The 22,418-nt window shown below is 40.6% G+C and overlaps 1 protein-coding gene across 1 annotated transcript in view; it reads left to right on the top strand.

The window, feature by feature from the left end:
- NUP107 (nucleoporin 107) overlaps positions 1 to 17,266 on the top strand; it is a 49,463-nt gene extending 32,197 nt beyond the window's left edge. The window contains exons 12-28 of the mRNA XM_075551316.1: positions 2,091 to 2,204; positions 4,098 to 4,188; positions 4,345 to 4,421; positions 5,399 to 5,458; positions 6,300 to 6,445; positions 6,562 to 6,610; positions 8,063 to 8,132; positions 8,430 to 8,548; positions 9,403 to 9,441; positions 9,765 to 9,915; positions 10,231 to 10,343; positions 10,916 to 11,018; positions 11,476 to 11,636; positions 12,312 to 12,437; positions 12,634 to 12,747; positions 16,462 to 16,629; positions 16,948 to 17,266. Coding sequence (XP_075407431.1) covers positions 2,091 to 2,204; positions 4,098 to 4,188; positions 4,345 to 4,421; positions 5,399 to 5,458; positions 6,300 to 6,445; positions 6,562 to 6,610; positions 8,063 to 8,132; positions 8,430 to 8,548; positions 9,403 to 9,441; positions 9,765 to 9,915; positions 10,231 to 10,343; positions 10,916 to 11,018; positions 11,476 to 11,636; positions 12,312 to 12,437; positions 12,634 to 12,747; positions 16,462 to 16,629; positions 16,948 to 17,055 — 1,809 coding nt within the window. The 3' untranslated portion in view covers positions 17,056 to 17,266. The remainder of the gene's footprint in view (positions 1 to 2,090; positions 2,205 to 4,097; positions 4,189 to 4,344; positions 4,422 to 5,398; positions 5,459 to 6,299; positions 6,446 to 6,561; positions 6,611 to 8,062; positions 8,133 to 8,429; positions 8,549 to 9,402; positions 9,442 to 9,764; positions 9,916 to 10,230; positions 10,344 to 10,915; positions 11,019 to 11,475; positions 11,637 to 12,311; positions 12,438 to 12,633; positions 12,748 to 16,461; positions 16,630 to 16,947) is intronic.
- The last annotated feature ends 5,152 nt before the right edge of the window (positions 17,267 to 22,418 follow it).

Below are 22,418 nucleotides of genomic sequence, written 5' to 3'. Positions count from 1 at the left end.
CATCCATCCTTAATGCATCACACCTGGGAGACCCAACAGAAAGCAATAAAAAACATAATCGCACTAAGTTGGAAAAGGTAAAAACTTAATAGTATACAGACAAAAATACTAGTAATGCATTAAAAGGGATGAGAGCCCCAACAATAATCAATAAGCCAGGGAAGAAATAGCTGTCATAGAACCAGTAAGAGATACAGAAATAACTTAATTTGTGAAAGGTGGGAAAAGTGTTTATAGATTTTTTACTGGACATTAATGGATTTGCTGGGTCATTAGTCCTACAGTGGACTCCCTTCTCAAGTTCCAGAAAGTACTAGCTGAGCACTTCCTGGTCACGGAACAGAATGAAGAGACCCGCTGTTCCGCCTCCTTGTTCATCTAGGCCTTGCTCTGCCCTGTTGGTTTGTTGCCTTTGGGATTTATTATTTCTATTGAAAGACTTTTATTGGGAGCTCCTACAGCTTTTATAACAATCCATATATCAATTGTATCGAGCATATTTGTACATATGTTGCCATCATTATTTTCTGAACATTTACTTTCTATTGAGTCCTTGGTATCAGCTCCTCTTTTTTTCCTCCCCTTCCCCCCGTGACCCCTTGATAAATTGTAAAATATTATTATTTTCATATCTTACAGACCTCTGTCTCCCTTCCCCCACAGCTTCTGTTGTTCGTCCCCCTGGGGGAAGGGGTTATGGTAATGTGTTGATCATTACAATTGGTTCTTGCTTTTTCCTCTTCTCTCTCCACCTTCCCCCTATCCTCCTGGTATCACTACACCTCTTCCTGTTCCTGGATTCTGTGAGACTCTTATCGCTTACCTATACCTGTGCACATGCGCTGATCTAGGCAGGACTAGGGTCATGATAGTGGGGGAGGAGGAAACCTCAAGGAACCAGAGGAGGAATAGTGTGTGTTTCATCAGTGCTATACTGCACCTTGGTTGAGTCATCCCTTTCTTGTGACCCTTCTATGAGGGGATGCCCAACTGTCCACAGATGGGTTTTTGGGTCTCTGCTCCGATCCCCCTTATTCTCAACAATATGCTTTTGCTTGCTTGTTTGTTCGTTGGTTGGTTTTGGGTCTTCTTGATGCTATTACCTGATCCCATCAACAACACCTCATGATCCCACAGACTGGTGTGCTTCTTCCATGTGGGCTTGTTGCTTCTCTGCTAGAGCACCACTTGTTTAATTTCAAGTCTTTTAAGAGCCCAGACTCTCTATCTTTTGATAGCCAGGCACCATCCGTTTTCTTCACCACATTTGTTTTTGCACTCATTTTGTCTTTATCGATTGTGCCGGGAAGGCGAGCATCACAGAATGCCAGGTTGTTAGAACAAAGTGTTCGTGCATTGAGGGGAGGGTATGTGCAGAGGCCCCAAGGCATATAAATGTATTGGCATATAAATGTATGTACATAGGCCAATACCTCTATTTGTATGAATTAATGTATTTACACAGATGTAGACCTGTTTATACTGCTATCCATAGCTTTGCTTCCTAGCTCATTCCTGTTTCCTTTTACCTTCCTCCTGCCCACCATCACCCTGCTCTTCTTCCCCTCTTAGGAATGCCTCTCGGCTAGATTGCTATTGCTCCGACACCTCCAGCATCTCTACGAGCTCCTCGTTGTTCCCTTGTCTGGCATAGTTTGCTCACTGCTCCCTTTCTCCGGCTCCTCCCCCAAGTCCCTCTACAGTCATCAGTCCCGTTGCTTTCTCCTCGAGCTTGCTTCCCGTGCCTATCTTATATAAGCAGGCAAGCCAACAATAACAGTAACTTCCATTTTTATTCTGACTTTGTTTAGAATTAACATGGCTACATATATCATGCAGAGTAAACCTCAACTCGTCTTGAGTGATAAGTAGCGTTTCTGGGCTAATGGTGTTTCCATCTTGCATTTGCCTTTGTCTTCAAATCTGTACAGCAGATAATTGTGTACCTTGTTGGAACACCTGTGACACTTTCATTCCCTGTGTTAACTTAAATTATAATTAAATATGTTTCAGTATATAACTACAGCATAGATGGAGAATGCTAAAAATGTGTATGTATATGGTTTTTTTGGTTTTTTTTTTTAAAATAGGATCCTGACGCTCCCATAAGACAGAAAATGCCCCTGGATGATCTGGATAGAGAAGATGAAGCCAGATTACTCAAGTACATTTTCACGCTGATCCGTGCCGGGATGACAGAAGAGGTAAACCACGTGTAGCCTGCCTGTCCCATTTTCAAAAACCATGGACTGTAACTTGGAAGGGGTCTTTGTGAACCTACCTTTTCGATGCAGGAATCCCTTTTAAAGTATTTTTGCATGTAACTCCTTCCCTGAACATTTCCATTGATAAGCAGCCCACACAAGTTCAGCCCAACCATAATTCTTTTTAAAATTTTATAAGTCAAGCTTTATCTCCCTTGCACGTCAGCACATCCCAGTGGGACATTTCTAACGCTGTTTTAAAGCGCTGAGGAGACGTAGAATTCTAGCTGGTCTCCAGAGCGACGCTGTGTTGGCGTTTGAAGGCTCGGGTGGCCCTCACACTTCTCCTTACGAAGAGGGCTCTGTCGACTCGAGATGAGGCTTGGGTGTGATGTTCTTTAATAGGTGCATGTTAGGCCAAAGGATGCTTTGTTATTTTGTTTGTGTTATAAACTCATAGAATATGTTAAGTAATTTATTAGAGTAGTAAGATCATTTTTACTTTTTAATGAAGAAAAGTTGACATCACTTGTTTGTGTATTCAGAAGGTATTAGGTTCCAGCCCCTTTTACCATATTATTTGCAAAATATACTGGGAATCACATGGTGAGCAAAAGATTTATCTTTAAAAAGGGACAACAAAAATATCTTACTGAAGACTTAAAAGTGGAAAGGTCCTGGTATGTGGAGTAACCGCAGGTGGTGTTTTGTTGTGTTTGCTTAAAACCATTTTTCTTTTGTCCCAACTTTTTAACAATAATCATAATAGACTTTATACATTGTTTCATTCTGCCTTTTGACTAGTTGTGCTAGTTAGACTTTTTAGGTTCAAGAGAGAGAAACCCAACTCAAATTACTGTGAGCTTATAGGGAAGGGACTTATTTTTGTTTACCTTATAAAATGACTATGATATTAGTAGGATACTATCTCTTTAGCCTCTGAGCTCTTCTCAGTGGCTTCTTGGGAGCTGACCAGCAACTTCTCCAGGTTGATATACCCCCCAGCTAGCAGTCTCAGCATTTGGAGTGTGTCTCTTCTCTGATGATCCTACATCATCCCAGGGTGGTTCTTGTTGAGTCACCCGCCTAACCCTCAGTTCAGCCTATCCAAATCATGAGAACTAAGAATGAGGAAGAAAAGACAAAGATGTGCACCCCTGGTACAAGCTCAGCTTACTGGTCGTCTGAACATAAATATCAATAGTGGACTATATGAGCAAAACCAACTATTGCATAGAGACTAACAATGGCTTCAAAGTACTTTTACATAGGTCAGAGGTCTTCAAACATTTTAGCCCCATTTGTCTCTAGCAAGATGAAACACCACTTGTAGAACATCGTGCTAAATGAAATAAGTCAATCACAAAAGGACAGATATTGTATAACAATGGTCACTGTTATAAATGAAAATTCAAGTCAAAGGTTTTCGTGCCCAAACAAAAAGATTTTGATGAGCATCAAGGATGGGAGCAAGGAGGACAGGTGACGCAACAAGCTAGAGGCTGGGCCGCAGCTGTTGTGTCGCTGAAGGGGAAGATCGTACTCCACCGGGGGGAGAAGAGAAAGTAAAGGCGGGCAGGGCAAGTTATTGGGACGTTCAATAAGTAGTTTACATTGTTGTATACTTCATTGATGACCTGAAATGTCAACCTCTACCTAATTCACATTAAAGAAGGTTTTTAAAAAGTTTAATGCTGAAAAAGGAAATATTTTTAAAAGAAAAACAGAAATCACAGAAAGATGACGCTGGCAGAGTGGAACATTATTATGCCATGCGCTATCACTTCTGTGCCACAGATGATGTGATCCTACTGTGTGCTCAGGCTTTGACGACTACAGGTATTTTTGAATTGTACAGTGGTTTTGGCTCATGGCTTGCTCTTCTTTTACAAGGCACAGCGTCTCTGTAAACGTTGTGGTCAGGCGTGGAGAGCTGCGACCCTGGAAGGCTGGAAACTGTACCATGACCCTAACGTGAATGGAGGTATTTGGTAGATTTTATTCTGAGAGTTGGGGGTGAAGGTCCTTAGTTCTAAGTGCTACTATTTGTGAAGGCGATCTTTTCTGTGTCGAAAATCTTGAGATAAGGAGATCTCAATGTAAGCTACCTTAGGACTTTATTTTGTTTGCTGTTTTGTAGGAATGGAATTAGAGCCTGTCGAAGGGAATCCCTATAGATGCATCTGGAAAATCAGTTGTTGGAGAATGGCAGAAGATGTAAGATACGACTTTTGGAACTGGTTTTTACTGATTACTTGCATGCCTGCTCGTATGCTATGAAGCGCTCAGTGTGGCAGGGGACACTAATCCCTGTCTTCAAGGAAGTTCAGATCAAAATGAGAAATTGGGACCGTCTTAACTGCTAATCAGAATTATTCAGACACTGTGGAACCAGAATTAAACTTTGATATAAGCCAGGAATAGGAGGAGATACCCAATGAGTTCAGAGAATAAGCATTGGGCTAGACCTGGCTTCACAGGAGAAAGAATGTAGTAGACATTTTAAAGTTTAGAGGATTTGGGTTATTGGGCAAGAGAAGAAAGGAAGGAACTCTAGGTAGAGGGTCAGATATGACACAGGATAAATTGGGAAACTCAAGGGAAGGTACTCTTACCAGATTAGAGCAGAAAGCTCATAGAAGGAAATACTGTTAAACTGTTGTAACAATGCATATGCATTATTGAAAATCACACGATCCAAAATTAAACAGAAATGCCCCTGGAGCTCATGGGCAAACTGGGATGTTAAGGACACAAAGTTCTTTAGTGATACATAAAAAGAGAAACCTTATTAAAAATGGTAGCTGTTTCCCTCATACTACAGGGCAAGTAATTCAAAAACTTTACCGTGGAAGTGACCTGGAGTGTTCTTGGGGAAGTTAATTTCAGAAGGGCCGCAGCCCAGGAGCTCGGTCAGAGTGGTGGGCGGGGTTTCTGTGGGCGGGGCTGAGAACACCCCTGACTGCTAGATAGGTAACCGGCGTGGCCATTGGTTAAATCTGCCTGCAGTGCATTCGAAATTTACTTGTTTGACATCTTCTTAAGAATTTCAGAGTTGAATCAAGTGAATAAATTGAAAGGAGATTATATAAAATACCAGATGATTTTGAAAGAAATTGCATACTAAGAACCGAAAATAAAACTCACTACCATCAGGTCGATTCTGAGTTTATGTTTTATTCCCTTTATTCCAGGAGTTTTTTAACAGATACGAGAGAGCGATTTATGCAGTTTTAAGTGGGAATCTCAAGCAGGTATGCAAGCTCTTTCAATCAGTTTACCCCCCCCTGTGGAATAAAATTACATCTTTAATAATATTTTAGTAGACATTGCATGTTGTCATTGGAGGTCACCCTCATGAAGTTGTGTTGTTTTTCTGTGTTTCTGTGCATGAAACCCAGGATTGAAGAACCTACAGGGACAGTTGCAAGTGGAAAAGGGTTTTGGAGGTCGGGTACAGCGGTGGTGGAGTGGTGGGTGGTGCACTGTGGGCCTAAAGGGAGACAATGTTGAGTCCAGGGAGGAAAAGAATGTTTGGAAACTTATTGTGGTAGCAATTGTGCAATCCTGCTTCAAACTGTTAAACCATGGAATGATAGCGTATATGTATTAGCTCCAAATTAATATAAATTTTAAAAATATTTGAATAGGCATAGATTCTTATAAATAAATTTTAAGAGTAGCAACGATAGAGATATTCATGGAACACAATAGTGAGTTACACTGTTTAATTTGGATGTTCACATACAATCAGACTTGAATTCTAAGAATTGTAAATTTCATTGCCAAGCCATATTTATTGGTGATATATTTTAATAAATATGAATTTAAAATTTGTCCATTCAGAAATTCCAGTAGATTCGATTTTTCATGTAGATGTAAGATAGTTTCAAGATGGGCTAAGGGCATGGGGGCTCATGAAATAGCAAGCAGTCACTGTGCCTCGGTGGCATATTTCTGCATGTGGGCACTATGTAAGAGTGCAGTTTAATGTGATTGTAAGTGGCTTGATAGTCCATGCCAACAGATCTGATTGCGTTTCGTTTCTTTTTGCTGAATCTGGGTGTGTGTTTCTGTGTTGGAATGGGGGAAAAGCTTCTTCCTGTCTGTGACACATGGGAAGACACAGTGTGGGCCTACTTCAGGGTGATGGTGGACAGCCTGGTGGAGCAAGAGATCCGGACGTCAGTGATGACTCTGGGTGAAACGGAAGAGCTCCCTAGAGAGTGTCTGGAAACAAAGTGAGTGTGCCGCCTGGGTCTCGGTCCCGGGTGCTTCTTGAAGGGGTTTGCTGCTTGTTTTCTCACAGCTCTTATCTTGTTAATATTCTGTTGATTTCCTCTTCTTTGTTTCAAAGTTGGACCTTAGAAAAGGTTTTTGAAGAACTCCAAGCTACCGATAAGAAGGTAAATATGAGTATAGAGGTGTCAGCCTCTCTGAAATGGCAAACAATAAATGTTAGGCCATTTAATGTGTGAAAATTTATTCCCCTCGCCATTCTTTTCCTTGCCTGTTATCAAAATGAAAGACAGTCCCCTTTTTATTTTCCAGTACTCAGTAAATGTTTGTTGAATAAATGCATGTTTCTTTAAATCATTTTATTGTGTTCTTACAGCTTTTATAACAATCCATACATCCATCCATTGTATCAAGCACATGTGTACATATGTTGCCATCATCATTTTCAAAACATTTTCTTTCGACTCTTGAGCCCTTAATATCAGCTCTTCATTTCCCTCTTCCCCCACCCTTCCTCCCTCATGAACCCTTGATAATTTATAAATTATTATTATTTCCTGTCTTACACCGACTGCTATCTCCCGTCACCCACGTTTCTGTTGTCCGTCCCCGGGTGTTGGGGGGTATGTTGATCATTGTGATCAGTTCCCCTTTCAACCCCCAGCCTTCCCCCTACCCTCCTGGTATTGCTACTCTCTTGTTGGTCCTGAGGGGTTTGTCCTGGATTCCCTGTGTTGAGAACTCAACTGTAGCAGTGTACATGCTCTGGTCTAGACAGATCTGTTAGGTAGAATTGGGATCATGATAGTGGTGGGGAGGAAACATTAAAACACTAGAGGAGGGTTGTATGTTTTGTTAGTGCTACACTGCACCCTGGCTGACTCAGCTCTTCCTTGTGACCCTTCTGTGAGGGAATGTCCCATTGTCTACGCATGGGCTTTGACTCTACTCTACACTCCCCCTTGTTTGCATCAATATGATTGTTTGTAGAGCCAGTGTTTAAACAATTGCATACTTTAATGAGAAAATCACTTTTTCTTTTTGATTTTGAATTGGTTCCATCTAAATATCTGGTATGCATGTAAGTTAATTTAACCCTTTATCTTTCAAAAATTTATAATTATATAATAGAAGATTAACAACACTTCCTTTTCCTAGATTCTAACTAATCAAGACCATATAGAGTTAGAGAAGGAGATGTAAAGTTTTTTATAAGTATTTTTGGTTGATGTAATTGTTAAATGTATTGAGATTATGGCTTTGGTTATTAAAAATATTTTTTTTAATTTACATGTATTCAAAAATAACAAATTTACATGTATTCTTACTTTCTGGTCCTTCATGGAGTGTCAAATAGCTGCAAAATGTAAACAGAAGTTTAATGGCATTCACAAAGATTAGATTGTTCTGTTCTAGTTCTCCAGTAAGAGTTCAGCCGCAAGTGTATTTCCAAGGCAGGTATCTTTCCCGTATTTTATTTCGAGTTAGCCTTCGTTTCTAACTTTTTACTCACTCTTGGACCTTTAGAAGTTTGCATTTCTAGTTTATCAATGAGTACATATTACTGAATGACAACTAAAAGATTTTTGGAATATGCCTTTTCTTTTTTTTTCCTCCAGAGAGTTTTGGAAGAAAATCAAGAACATTATCATATAGTTCAAAAATTTCTTATCCTGGGAGACATTGATGGTAAGATATTATTTTACTTCATATTTCTTAATTTTCCCTTAATAATTTTTGTGAAAGGTTTATCCAAACAATGTATATGACGCACATATCGTAATCTTTTTAAATAATAACCCTTGGAATACAATTATTCGCTTAATTGTTTCATCGAATAAAAACAAACTCTGTTTAAGAGTGTCACAGAGTTTTTACAATGACTATTAACTCAGACGGAGGAGTGAGGTCGGTATTCCTGGCAGCGTTTACTTCTCTTGTTTGGGTGTCTCCCGTATTGAACCTCTTTTCCCCCATGGCCTTTAGGTTTGATGGACGAATTTAGCAAATGGCTTTCCAAAGGCAGGAGCAGTCTACCTGGACACCTCCTCCGCTTCATGACTCATCTCATTCTGTTTTTCCGGACTTTGGGGCTGCAGACCAAAGTAAATAAAGTCTACCTTTCTTTGAAACTTAATGCCATGTGTTTCTCTTCAGGAAAACACACTACTTTTTAATTTTGATTTTCTAGAAATGGTGATAAGGGTACAGAGGTCTTTTGTGGTCATTCAATGATAACTCACTGCAGGTGCCTCTTTAGGGTTGAGCCTTTGGCTGCGGAATATGGTGGCTACCTAGTGATTTATAAATTCCTAACTTTATTCTCATCAGTACTCAACTTTAAAGCAAACAGTCAAGCTTGTTGAGTCAAACTAATAAGTTCAGTGTGAATTTTTAAACTACCTGTGTTTTTTTTTTTTTTTCTAAATATTTCAGAGCATTTTTGTCAGAGTACATGTACTAGGTGAAAGGTGGGATTTTGGACTAAGGTATCCTGGGTTCACTCCTTACTTGGCAACTTCTAACTATAATTCTGGGAACCCTGGTGGCGTAGCGCTTATGAGTTGGGTTGCCTTCCACATGGTCAGCAGTTCGAAACCACCAGCAGCTCTGACGAGAAAGAGTGGGCTTTCTACTCCTGTAAACAGTTACAGTCTTGGGAACCCATAGGGGATTGCTTTGAGTTAGCATTGACTTGATGACCGTGAGTTTGAGTTAAAACCTCTCTAGGTCTGAAAATGTGAACAATAAGAATAACTAAATGCAAAGAGTTATAAGGCCGAATCTGTCGATGTGTGAACTTTTCTAAGCACTGAACCTGGCATGTATTTCTTGGCCACTGGTAAATGTTAAGATGATTAAAAGAGTCAATGGCACACTTTTTCTTAGAAATGTTTCTGTTACATATAAGCACTTGTTTTTATAATTGAGTTATGGATTGTCTTTTTTCCCTCTGAAGGAAGAAGTTTCAATTGACATTTTGAAGACATACATACAGGTAAACCTGAGAGTCTAGAATTTAACTCCCGTGGCGCCCCCCCCCCCTTTAATGAAAACAAAAGCCAAATGTGGCACTATTTTAATACAAAGTGACATGAAAGTCATAAGAGTCTATCTGAGAGCTTTTAAAATTATCATTAGTACATTTCTTTTGAATTTAAGATTCTTTTTAGCAGCACAAATCCATGTCATTACGAATCTCCATTTTCTGTGTAAATGGACTTAAAATTTTAAAGGCTATTTTTTAAGGCTATTCTTTAAAAAGTAGTGTTAATCCTAGAACTTACTGTTGACATACTTTAATCTGTTTCTGCTTTCCAGCTTCTAATAAATGAAAAGCATACAAGTCTCATAGCGTTTTATGCCTGTCATTTACCTCAAGACCTAGCTGTTGCCCAGTATGCTCTATTTTTGGAAGGTGTTACAGAACTTCAAGAGCGGCACCAGTGTCTAGAGCTGGCTAAAGAAGCAGGTAAGAAGGGTTGGGAATTTTATTTATTGGGTTTTCTAAGGAATAATCTCCTTGTGCTTTTAATAACATTAAACCACATTTCACTCATTTCTCCTGGGGGGGGGGGGCATAAGTAAAAATTTCCAGTTCAGTTCTGCTTTAGGAATAATATAAACTGCGTATAAGGATAGCTTTTAATTTGGGCATTTTCTTTTATAATGCTTTTCATACTCTGTGCTTTATTTGTAAATAATTACCATTCCAGATTTACCAGATCATCACGAATGCATATTTTGTCTCAGTCTTTGGTTTTTGTCTCTTAAAAACATTCTTCAGATTTGGATGTTGCAACAATAACCAAAACCGTGGTTGAGAATATTCGAAGGAAAGACAATGGTGAATTCAGTCATCACGACCTGGCACCAGCTCTGGATACCGGCACCACTGAGGTAACCTGCTCCCTTGGAAGCCGGCTTTGTAGCCTAGTGTAGTCATTTCCTTCTTCGTTAGCCAAAACCTTTCAGAGTATAGAAACTGGTCATAAATTTAAAGCCTTATCTAAGATTATATACAGTCGTTGCATTTTATAGAAAACGTTTTTGTTTCTGTTTGAAGAGAAACTATCTGAGTGGATAGTTGTTTTTCAAGTTATTTTTTATACTTAAATCATTCTCATGTAGCTTATATATTTATATTTTCAGGAAAGAATAAAAAGTTGTGTTTAGGAAAGGACATTTTTTGGAGTTATACATAAGGGAATCACATCATTAAATTAATGGGAAATAAAATGTCTAATCCCAGATTAATAATCTAGTGAGTGTTTTCTGTAGTGTAATGGAGAATTATTAAATATGGAATAGAATAAGGAAGGCTATATTCTTTCATAAATTTGCACAATTTAAAGAAAATTATGTTCACTAGAAGTGCAAATCATTTTATTAATTTTCAGGATCATAGAGGTAAAAGAAACCAAAAGCGAAAACCATTTTTCCTTACCCACTCTTGTTCTGTAACTGTGTAGGAAGACCGCTTAAAGATCGATGTGATCGACTGGTTGGTGTTTGACCCGGCACAGAGAGCGGAAGCTCTGAAGCAAGGCAACGCAATCATGAGAAGATTCTTAGGTATGTGCAATCTGTTTGTTTTCTCAAATTCATATACTATTCAGTTTTGTTTTAATTTTTTTTAAAGTTCTTCCACTGGGAACAAAAAAATAAAATAGACACTATTTACTTATCAAACCTGGTAGTATGAAACAAGCAGTATGTATCAGTGAATTTTTATTCTTCCCATCAATTTTGAATGTACGCTCTTAAACTCTCAGACTCTGCAAACAATTTCCTTTAAAGGCATCAAATTGCAGCGGAGTAACTGCAGCTAGTGTAGCCTTTGTGTCGTATCACATTAAGATAAAGAAAAGGCAGAGCGTTGAGTCGGAAGGTCCCCCAGACTTCTAACAGTCATGCATTGGGACCAGAAGAGGGGACAATGCTCTATAAGTGGCCGATCGATAATTTGATTATTTTAGCATTGCACAGAATTGTATGCATATTGGAAACCTGTACATTTTTCTGGCCACAGCATCAAAGAAGCATGATGCTGCAAAGGAAGTATTTGTGAAAATCCCTCAGGATTCCATTGCAGAAATCTATAACCAGTGGGAAGAACAAGGAATGGAGAGTCCACTTCCTGCGGAAGATGATAACGCCATCCGAGAGCACTTGTGCATTCGAGCTTATTTGGTAAGATGTGTCTGGCTTCGTACAGATGTCTCTGATTTGCTCTCAGATTTTGAGACATCACCCAAATCAAACGAGTTGCTAGCCAGTAGGTTCTGACGCCGTGGCCTTGCTGGATGGAGTAGAACTGCCTGTAGAGGTTCTCAGGCTGCAGTCCGCCCAGAAGCAGGCTGCCCCTTCTTCTTCCTGGAAGGCAAAGGGCAGGCGCAAACCCACGCTTCTGTTAGTGGGCAGCAACTGCACCACCACTGTTGTCTCCACTCTGTGCTGACAACACACTCACTCCCAGTTCATGGAATAAAGTACCGAGGGATTGCTCTGGGCTGTGTGCTGGCAGCCTTCCTGTGGGGTGCAGCGGTACTTTCTAGCAACTCATGGGCTAATCAGGAAGACAAGTAAATACGCAGTCAGCACAGTCGGGGGGTTGACTTAGGGTGCTGAGGCAGGAGGAAATGCTGGGAGACAAGATATATGTCTTGCTCTTGTTTGTTACTTGCCAAAACATTTACTCACAGGGATTATTTTTCGGAAAGAGGATGGTGCTGGCAAAATAAATATTGAACAGTTTTATTTCTTGATGCTATAAACTACTTCTAAGAACCAAATCTTCAAAGCTTTGTTGAATAGATGTGAAATTTTTAATTCATGTGTTTGTTTTGTTTTTATTTTTCAATCTAGGAAGCCCATGAAGCCTTTAACGAGTGGTTTAAGCATATGAATTCCGCTCCACAGAAACCTACTTTAACTCCTCAGGCAACCTTTACTGAGACAGTGGCTTACGAACACAAAGAAAAGAAATATGAAGTGAGTGGACTATGGACATGAGATGTTTTATTTCCTTTAAAATGACTGTTGCACGGAGGTCGTTATTATAATGGGGGATTTTCTTGTTAATGTCCTGCTTTGACAAAGAAGTCCCTCATTACTTCTTGGTAAGTAGGTATCCAGAAATGAAATATATTGTAGGTGACTATATATCTGCCGCATGCTTGTTTCGCAGATGGATTTTGGCATTTGGAAGGGACATTTAGATGCCCTAACTGCTGATGTGAAGGAGAAAATGTACAACGTCTTACTGTTTGTTGATGGAGGGTGGATGGTCGATGTTAGAGAGGTAAGCTGTGCGCCTTTTGGCTAACTTTTATTTAAAACTGTGTTTAAAAAGCTCTGACTTTGAATCAGTACGTATTCTCATACAGCCTTTGTACTTAACACTGAACATCCATATTTTAAGGTTGAGCTGAAAATGGTAGCTGGGAACTTAGAATGTTTGACTCTTTGGGGAATCATTTTCTCAAGATACTAAAATCCAATTTTTAAGAATATCGGCGTTTTAAAATTGCATTATACTTGTATTTAGTCAATTAGGGTACATGCAGTAAGCCTTGGCTTTCTGGACCTCCCAGTTCTCTACCTTTTTTTTTTTTTTTTTTTACACTAGGGGCTCATACAGCTCTTATCACAATCCATACATATACATACATCAATTGTGTAAAGCACATCTGTACATTCTTTGCCCTCATCATTTTCAAAGCATTTGCTCTCCACTTAAGCCCTTTGCATCAGGTCCTCTTTTTTTCCTTCTTTGACAGGGTACCTTCTGACCTGACATTTTTTATCTCTTGTTTTAGTGGCAAATGTTTACATTTCCCTCCTCTTGACTGGTTTCTGCCTTATGCAATTTATCAACTTTCACAAGTTACATTGTGTAAAATAGTGACTTTCATCTCTAAGCCACCCATCTGACTGGGATAAGCTCCATCCCAGAACTGTGAGGCACTGAACTTTTTTTTTTTTAATCATCTTGAGGGTTTTGTTTAGTCTGATTTCAAACTGCTGGCCCAAAAGTGTTAAATGGCTTCAGAAAAGCACAAATAAGGTTATTTATGAGTTCAGGAAAAAAACCAATTACTTCCACCCTGAAAATAACTGGACAGGATTGCTGCAGAGCTGTATCATTTAATTGCTGAGTGAACAGTGGACTGTAGATGAGTTGAGAGTGGAGTAAAGAAAGATCATGGGAGCAGAGACTGAGGCTTGACACCAACACGAGCAGGAACTCCGTTGCCTCTGCAGGCCTGATGCCCGAAGAGCTGGGCGGTAGGTTCTTGTGTGTTTGGAATGCTGTTTGAAGCAAAGAAGCCCACAGGAATAGTCTTGGTGGTTTTCTGCTGCTATTCCCTGTATTTTGGCGTATTTACATTTTTATTTTAATGACCGCATCTTATTACCTCTCGTGGTTAGAAACAGAAGGTTAGACTCAGGTTCCATTTTTCTGGTATTGTTATAGGAATTATCTTCAAATTCTGCTCTGCATTTCTCCCCTTTTCATAAGCATTCTTCTATGAAAACGTTCTTTTCTTGAGACTCATAAGTTTATTCTGCAAGCTCAGGATAAAGGAAGAAACTGCTGTGGACATCAAGCAAGTTATATACCCTACCAATGTAACACAAAGGAGGCTGCAATTATCACGGCAAACATTGTCTGTACATACATTTTTCTAAAGCCAAACCAGGATGCCCTGAAGCACCGTGCCCCACGGCTTGCATAGGTGGGCGTTGCTTTTTGCCTGGTTACCTGTCTTTAATTGCTCTGCCTCACCTTCCTCAGTTAGAAGACTGTCCTTGCTGATGAAGCTTTAAAGGAATTTTCACTACAAAGAAGCGGGCTGTTAAATTTTAGATTTCTTACAAACTAAACTTATATTTCTAATATTTTCATTAACAATGGGCTCTTTTATTTTAGATTTTATTGACATAGAATTCATATATCATTAAAACTCAGTAGTTTAAATGATTAAGAACATTTGTGCACTCATCACTACAATTAGTTTTAGAACATTTTTCTTGTACACCTATTATTAACTCCCCACTTCCCCCAGCGTCCCCTGACATAACCCCATGAATCCCACAGTGGGTGGGATACAGGGGGGTCATTATAAATACAACGGGGCTTCAAAATGTTTCTGGGAAAATACTATTTTTTTTTAAATCCATTGTTGATGAATTTTTTTTAAATCCCCTTGCATTATCTCACACAACTTTTGCCAACTCGACTTTTTATAGTGTACAACTCACAGCAATCAGCCACTGTGCGGCCCTGCCCTTAATCAGTGTAACTTTTCTTACACTGTTAGCCCTTCAACCTCCGCCCGCCCCCCCCCCCCCCACGGTGGCTACTCTTCCCTTGGTCTGCCTTTTCTCTCTCTATGTAAGCGAGCTCTGCTTTCAGAAACTATTGTGGACTAGGAGAAGGCTTACAGAGCAGGGGATCGGGTGTAGCTGCAACGTTTCGTGTACGGTTTGCTTTGTTTCAGTTCGTTTGTCGCAGTTCCGGCCTGTACCATCTCCCACTCAGCTTTCTCTGTGTTCCTATTCCCGTTCCTCTACTCATAATCCCCTGAACTCTTGATGTCAAGTAAACACTGCCCTTTTGATCTCGTAGGTTGGTTACTGTCGCTGTATCTTATTTCTCCTTTGTGGTGGTTGTATTTCATGGCAGCGGTGCATTTTTTAATGTCCCCAGTTCCATGCAGATATCAAAACTTCATTGCTCCCGCTGGCTGAGCAGTATTCCCTTGAAGGTACATGCCACATAGGGTTTTTCCTTCATGTGTTGGCGGACACACGCGTTGTTTTTACCTGTGGCGTATTGTGACTAGCACTGCAGTAAGGTTGTTACTCACTCTCTGTTTCGGTGTCTCTGCCAGCAGGCCTTTTGAGTATGTACTCACACCTAGGCATGGAATTGTTGGTTCAAATGGAAATTCTATTTTTAGTTTTTCCAGGAACCACAACACTGCTTTCCACTACGGCTATGCCATTTGGCATTCCTACCAGCCAGCATCGGATGAGAGTTCCAATTTCCCCACATCCTTGCCACCATTTGTTATTTTTCTAGAGAGTTTTGGTTGTGAGCCTTTCTTATGGGAGTCAGCAGGTGGCTCATGGTGGGTTTGATTTGTATGTCTGATGGCCAATGATGCTGAGCATCTTACTTCATGTGTTTGGTGGCTCTTGGCCTGTCTTCTTTGGAGAACTGTCAATTCAAGTCCTTTGCACATTTTATAATTAAGCTACTTATCTTTTTGTTGTTAGTGTTGTTGAAATTTCATCTACATTTTGACTGTAGATTCTTTTTTATTATTATTAAATACTCTTATTGGGGGCTCATATCTCAACACGATTCATACATTCATCCATTGTGTCAAGCACATTTGTACATATGTTTCCATCATCATTTTCAAAGCGTTTTCTTTCTACTTGAGCCCTTGGTATCAGCTCATTTTCCCCCTCCCTCCCCAGCCCTCCCTCCCTCCCTCCCTCATGCACCCTTGATAAATTGCAGAGTTTTATTGGATGTATGGTTTCTGAAGAGAACCTCCCAGATGGTAGCTTGCCATTTTTCTCTCGTGGTAAAGTCTTCTGAGGAACAAACCTTTTTATTTTTCAGGAGGGCCCAATTATTTGTTTTTGCTGTTTGTCTTTTTTATTACATGCTTCCTTGTTGAAACCTAGGCCTCTGATAGGGTTGCCTTTTTGCATATTCTTCTAAGAATGTTACTATTTGAGTTTGCACATTTGGGTCATTAATCCATTTTTAATTGTTTTTATATGTGGTGAGAGGCCTAGATCCTGTTTCATTTTCTCCGTGTAGAAATTCCATTTTCCCAGACTTGTAGACGAGACTCTTCTTTCCCCAGGAAATGGTCTTTGTAGCCTGGTCATGTTGTGTGGGTGTGCATTAGGGTTTTGTTTCAGTGTTTGAATTTCCTTTTGACAAATGTAGCTTAATGCTAATGAGGTGACCACTGGTGTCTGTGTGCAGGATGCTGAAGAAGATGAGGAAAGAGCGCACCAGATGACTTCACTGAGGAAGCTCTGTCTGCCAATGCTGTGCTTTCTTCTTCACACCATACTGCACAACACTGGCCAGTATCAGGAGTGTCTGCAGTTAGCGGACATGGTGTCTTCTGAGCGCCACAAGTTATACCTGGTATGTCCCAGAGCACTTGCTGTTTTCAAGTGCAGTGATAAACTATGTAAAAGTATTTAATTTTGTGAGATATGTTTACATGTTTCAGTTGTCCCTAGCATAAAATAATGATCTACTTTGTAATGTTTGTGTTTCTTTTCTAAAACGTCTGTGTTTTCCTATACAACAAGACTGGTTCTGGGAAGCAGCTGGAAGGTCCTAATTCACTTTGGTTTACTAGCCCTGACTGACATAAATCTTTAAAAGGAATTTAGCTAACCAGATCTATTAAGTGACTAGTTACATGATCTTTGTTCTTGTTTTGTTTTTCTTAATCAGGTATTTTCGAAGGAAGAACTAAGGAAACTGCTTCAGAAGCTAAGGGAGTCCTCTCTAATGCTGCTAGACCAGGGACACGACCCGTTAGGATATGAAATTCAGCCATAATTCAGTCATTCTCTGAATCCTGCTAATTTACATGATAAATGATATTCCTTATAAAATACACATAATTGTAATTACTGGGAATTATCTTCTGAGTTATCATGGGGGAAATGTTTGTAAAATTTCAAGATTGCATTTTGTACCTTTTAGAATATTATAGTGACACTGAAGTTTTAATGTATATGTCAGTATTTTCCTGTTTATTAATAAAATTGTGAAAAAATTATAATGGCCTGTTCTTATGAATTCCAAGATTGGCAGTTGTGTAATGAATACAGATATGAAATTTCCTATTGTCTTCATTTTTTCTTTAAAAAGAAGATGGAAGTAAAATTATTTTTTACCCAGACACAAAAATTTTTCATAAAGTTTAATATTTTTAAATTATAATTAAAATCAGTGTGATGGTGTATATTTTTTGTTTTAGGTAATATTAAACAATTATTTCTTTATTTTGAAAACCTACCTAGTTTAGTCACCAAACCTGCTAAAGTCCTGAATCAATCTCAGAATGTGTTCTCAAGTCAGTATGGTTTAATCCAGCAATTCTAGTGAGAAAAACAGTGAGTATATTAAACAGTACCATTAACAAATAAAAGTAACCTGAGTTAGAAGAAATTATTTCAGAGCAAGTAGTGTTTGAGCTGGAGTTTGCGGAATAACTCAAGTTTAAAACAGCAAAGCTATGGGACAAGGGGAACGGGCTACAAACGGAAACCTGAATGAGCAAAGCAGGTGTCTCGCTGTCCTCGGGTCAGTGCCAACCCACTGCGACCCAAGAGGACATGAGAGAACTGCCCCTGTAAGTTCCTGGACTATTTCTCTTTTTTTTTTGAGTTGAGATATTTAATTTTTAACATCAATAAGTGAACCTTATTCTTAATGGAAGTAGAAAGCCGTTCCCGCAGAATGGCTGCTAGGTTCAAGCTGCTGTCCTATGGTTCGCAGCCCGTGCATAACCACTGAATCAGCCGGACTGCTTAGAGCATGCTTGTCAATCAGCAAATATTCCAAATAGACTGGCACAGGTTTGTAGTGAGGAAGTAACTCAGAGAGAAAATGTGACTGATAGAAAACACAGTCTAGTTTGGTAACACAACTGGCCAAACATCTGACTAGCTTTGGGAATTGGTTAATATCTACAGGCATCACTCCTAGAGATAGTTCAGAGCGCTTGAGGGTCCTAGAACGTGTGTTTTAGAATAGTCTATAACGCCCTAGGTGGTTCTCGCTAGCTAAGTTTGGGACATCCTGGCCCCAGTCGGGTGGATATTAGCACTTCTGCTGAAGGAAGCAATAATTGATCACAACATTGTCTTACAAAAAAAAATAGCTCAAACTGGTTAATAGACTTAAGAATAAAACTTAAGAATAAATTGAGAACTTTTTTGGGGGGTGGGATATAAGAATTCTGTAATAGCTTGTGAAGATCTCTGTGGACCTGCCCAGAGAAATCACAAGACTACAAAAAATTATAAAAACAGTCATTAATATCTCTAAAAATTATCAGAAGACTCATTGCATCTTGAAGCCTTGGTAGTGTACTGGTTACATGTTGGGCTGCTAACTACAGAGTAGGCAGTTTGTAACCAATAGCTGCTCCTCCGAAGAAAAATGAGGCTTTGTACTCCTGTAAAGAGTTACGTCTCAGATCTGGCCCCAATCCCAACTATGTGGATAGCTGCCCCTTCCCCCAGAAGAATTTATTTCAGATGACAGCACTGAAGCTGCAGCTCAGGGAGAGGGACATGTCTGATCAGAGCACACAGGAGCAAATAAAGGGGGAGGAAGAGAGAGTGGAGCACATCCTGGCCCAACAAGCCTTGACCATATTCTCTCTCAGTAGACAATCCACAGAGAGGACCATATGGCCAACCCCACTATAAGACATGACATCCCTCACTGACCCATAACCCTACAGGGGACAACACTGGAGACACTGTGGGAATTGCACCTGATCTGGTCCCACCACACCAAGGCAAAACACTAAGGGTGTGCAACAACAGCAAGGGGAACACATCAACGAAGTCCCCAGGGATTGCTAAAAATAGACTTTGGGACCAGGTCTTGGAACCCCATACTTGACAAGAAAACACTCCTAAAGGCCAAGAAATAGTCCTTGAACTAACTACAGCTTTTTGTTTTTGTTTGTTGTGTTGGGTTTTGTTTTGTCATTGGCTTTGTTTTCTTTTGTTACTTGGTTTTACTCTGTCTTGTTTTTGTCCATGTTATTATCTCCAGTCTGTCTAAATAAAATAGGCTGGATGAACAATCTGGAGGAGAAAACAACTGACCGACAGTTCTGGGGGAACATGGGAGAGGGGGAGGTGGGGGAAAGGAAGTGTTAGCAACCCCAGGGACAAGGGAACAAGTGATCCAAAATCAGTGGTGAGGATGGTGTGAGAGGCCTGGTAGGGCATGATCAAGTGTAATGTAACACAAGAATTACTGAAACCCAAATGAAGACTGAGCATGATAGTAGGACAAGAGGAAAGTCAAAGGAAATAGAGGAAAGAGGAGGCAAAGAGCATTTATAGAGTTCTAAATAAAGGCATGTACATATGTAAATATGTATGAGGATGGGGAAATAGATCTATGTGCATATATTTATAGATGTAGTATTAAGGTAGCAGATGGACATTGGGCCACCACTCAAGTACTCCCTCAATGCAAGAATGCTTTGTTTTATTAAACTGGCATTCCATGACGCTCATCTTCCTGACATGATCGCTGAAAACAAAGTGGGTACATAAGCAAATGTGAAGAAAACTGATGGTGCCCAGCTATCAAAACATAGCATCTGGGGTCTTAAAGGCTTGAAGATAAGGGGCCATCTAGCCCAGAAGTAACAGCCCACATGGAAGTAGCACACCAGCCTGTGTGGCCATGAGGTGTCAAAGGGATGACATCAAAGAACAAAAAATCACATCATTGTGAATGAGGGGGAGTGCGGAGTGGGAACCCAAAGCCCATTTGTAGGCAACTGGACATCCCCTTATGGAAGGGTCTCGGGGAGGAAATGAGCCAGTCAGGGTGCAGGGTAGCAACGAAACATACAACGTTCCTCTAGTTCCTAAATGCTTCTTCCCTCACCACTATCATCCCAATTCTACCTTACAAGTCTGGCTAGACCAGAGGATGTACAGTGGTACAGATAGCAACTGGAAACACAGGGAATCCAGGGCAAATGATCCCTTCAGGACCAGTTGGCGAGAGCCGTGATACTGGGAGGGTGAGGTGGAAAGAGGGAACTGATTACAAGGATCTACATATAACCTCCTTGGGGAAAGGACAACAGAAAAATGAGTGAAGGGAGACATCGGACAGGGCAAGATATGACAAAAGAATAATTTATAAATTATCAAGGGTTCATGAGGGAAGGGGAACAGGGAGGGAGGGGGAAATGAGCTGATGCCAAGGGCTTGAATGATGAGGGCAACGAATGTACAAATGTGCTTTACACAATTGATGTATGTATGGATTGTGATGAGTTGTATGAGCCCCCAATAAAATGATTTTTAAAAAAGAATAGCAATCACATATCACTAAAAAAGAGAGTTACAGCCTCAGAAACCCACAAGGGCAGTTCTCCGCTGCCCTGTAGGTTGCCATGGGTTGGTATTGACTTGATGGCAGTGACTGAGCCTACGTCTTGGTGAGAACAGTGAGATTCTGTGGCCCTTGGGCCAGAACCTGCTTCCTCCTAACTAGTCTCTTAGTGAAATGCGAGATCTCAGTCCACTCTGACTGACTACCAGTAAGTTGATTGAGTTCTCCCAGTTCTCAGACCCCACACACCCCATCCCCAGTTTCATGTTACAGAAGCTCACACAGAGACGTGTGCCTGAGCTATCCGGGGGGGGGGGGTCCCCTTCCTCAATCAATGTCCCACTCAGGCTGGCTCATAAAGTGTTTCCAAGACTATGAATCTCTGTTGTTCAGTGCTGTGGAGTCGGTTCCCACTTACAGTAACTGTGCCCTCCACAAGGAAGCAGCTGTTCCCGTGCCATCCTCAGAATTGTGGTTGAGCCCATTAGTGTAGCAATGTGTCAACCCATTGCGCCCAGGCCTGTCCTCTCTGGCTGATCCTCCGCTTTACCAAGCATGAAGCCTCATTCCTGGACCTGATCTCTCCTGACAACATGTCTATAAGACTGTCTCACCACCCTCCCTTTTAAGGCTCATGCTGGCTGTACTTCTCCTAAGACAGGTGTGTTTGTTTTTCTGGTAGTTCATGTACTTTGAATGTTCTTCTTCCCCAAGGCCATAATGCAAACGCATGAATTCTACTTTATCAGTGTACTTTATCACTACTCAACTTTCACATGCATATGAGGCGACTGAAAATACCAGGGCTTGGGCCGGAGTGGTATCTTTTCAACATTCTAAAGAGGCCTTCTGAAGCTGATTTTCCCAATACAACATGTCCTTTGCTGCTTCCGTGGGCATTGATTGTAGATCTAAACAAAATTAAATCTTTGACAGCTTAAATCTTTTCTATGTTTATCATGATGCTGCCTATTGGTCCAGTTCTTAGGATTTCTTTTTAATCTTTACATTTGAATTGCAAGCCACACTGAAAGCTGTTGACTTTGATTTTCATCAGCAAGTACTTCAGGTCCTCACTTTTAGCAAGTAACGCTGTGTCATCTGCATAACGCAGGGTAAGCCTTCTTCCAATCCTGGTGCTGTGGTCTTCAGTCAGAGAAGAATTGCCCTGTGGGTTGCCAAGCAGAAGGCTTCCGTCTTTATCCTGCGGAGCAGCTGGTGGATTTGAACGTCATAATCCATTAGCCACCAGGCTCCTAGTAGTTGGCACTACAGGAGAGGCAAGTCAGACCCCAGACTACCCACCCTTCCCTGCTTGTAGAGATTGCACTGAGAGAAGTGGGCCACTGTCCCGCCCCCAGCTAAACAAAAAACAAACAAACAAACACTGCCATGGAGTCAATGCTAGCTCATAGCACAATGACCCCCTGTGGGTTTCCAAGACTGTAACTATTGATGGGAGTCGAAAGCCCAGTCTTTCTCCCCGGGAGCTGCTGTTGGTTTTGAATCCACAGGGTGGATCCACCGGGGCACCTCTCTCCAGCTCCAAAGCTGTAAAGATCTCGACATAGGTTTTTGGCTGTTAACAGCAACGTCCGTAGTTCAAGCCCACCAGTTGCACGGGAGAACTATGATTTACAGGTTGTAAAACCCGTAGGGACAGTTATACTGCCCTATGGTATCATGTTCCTCTGAGTTGGTTTCAACTCAATGGCAGCGAGGTTTTTTGAAGCTGTATTACCCATTGCACAAGTCTGAAAAAGAAGCCATCTATCCAGAGACGTGAAACGTCACAAGGGCTGTACAAACCCAAGAGG

Source organism: Tenrec ecaudatus, chromosome 6, assembly GCF_050624435.1.
Source record: "Tenrec ecaudatus isolate mTenEca1 chromosome 6, mTenEca1.hap1, whole genome shotgun sequence".
Classification (NCBI taxonomy): domain Eukaryota; kingdom Metazoa; phylum Chordata; class Mammalia; order Afrosoricida; family Tenrecidae; genus Tenrec; species Tenrec ecaudatus.
The sequence above is the reverse complement of the archived record's forward strand: the minus strand, read 5'-3'. Positions and strand labels throughout refer to the sequence as shown.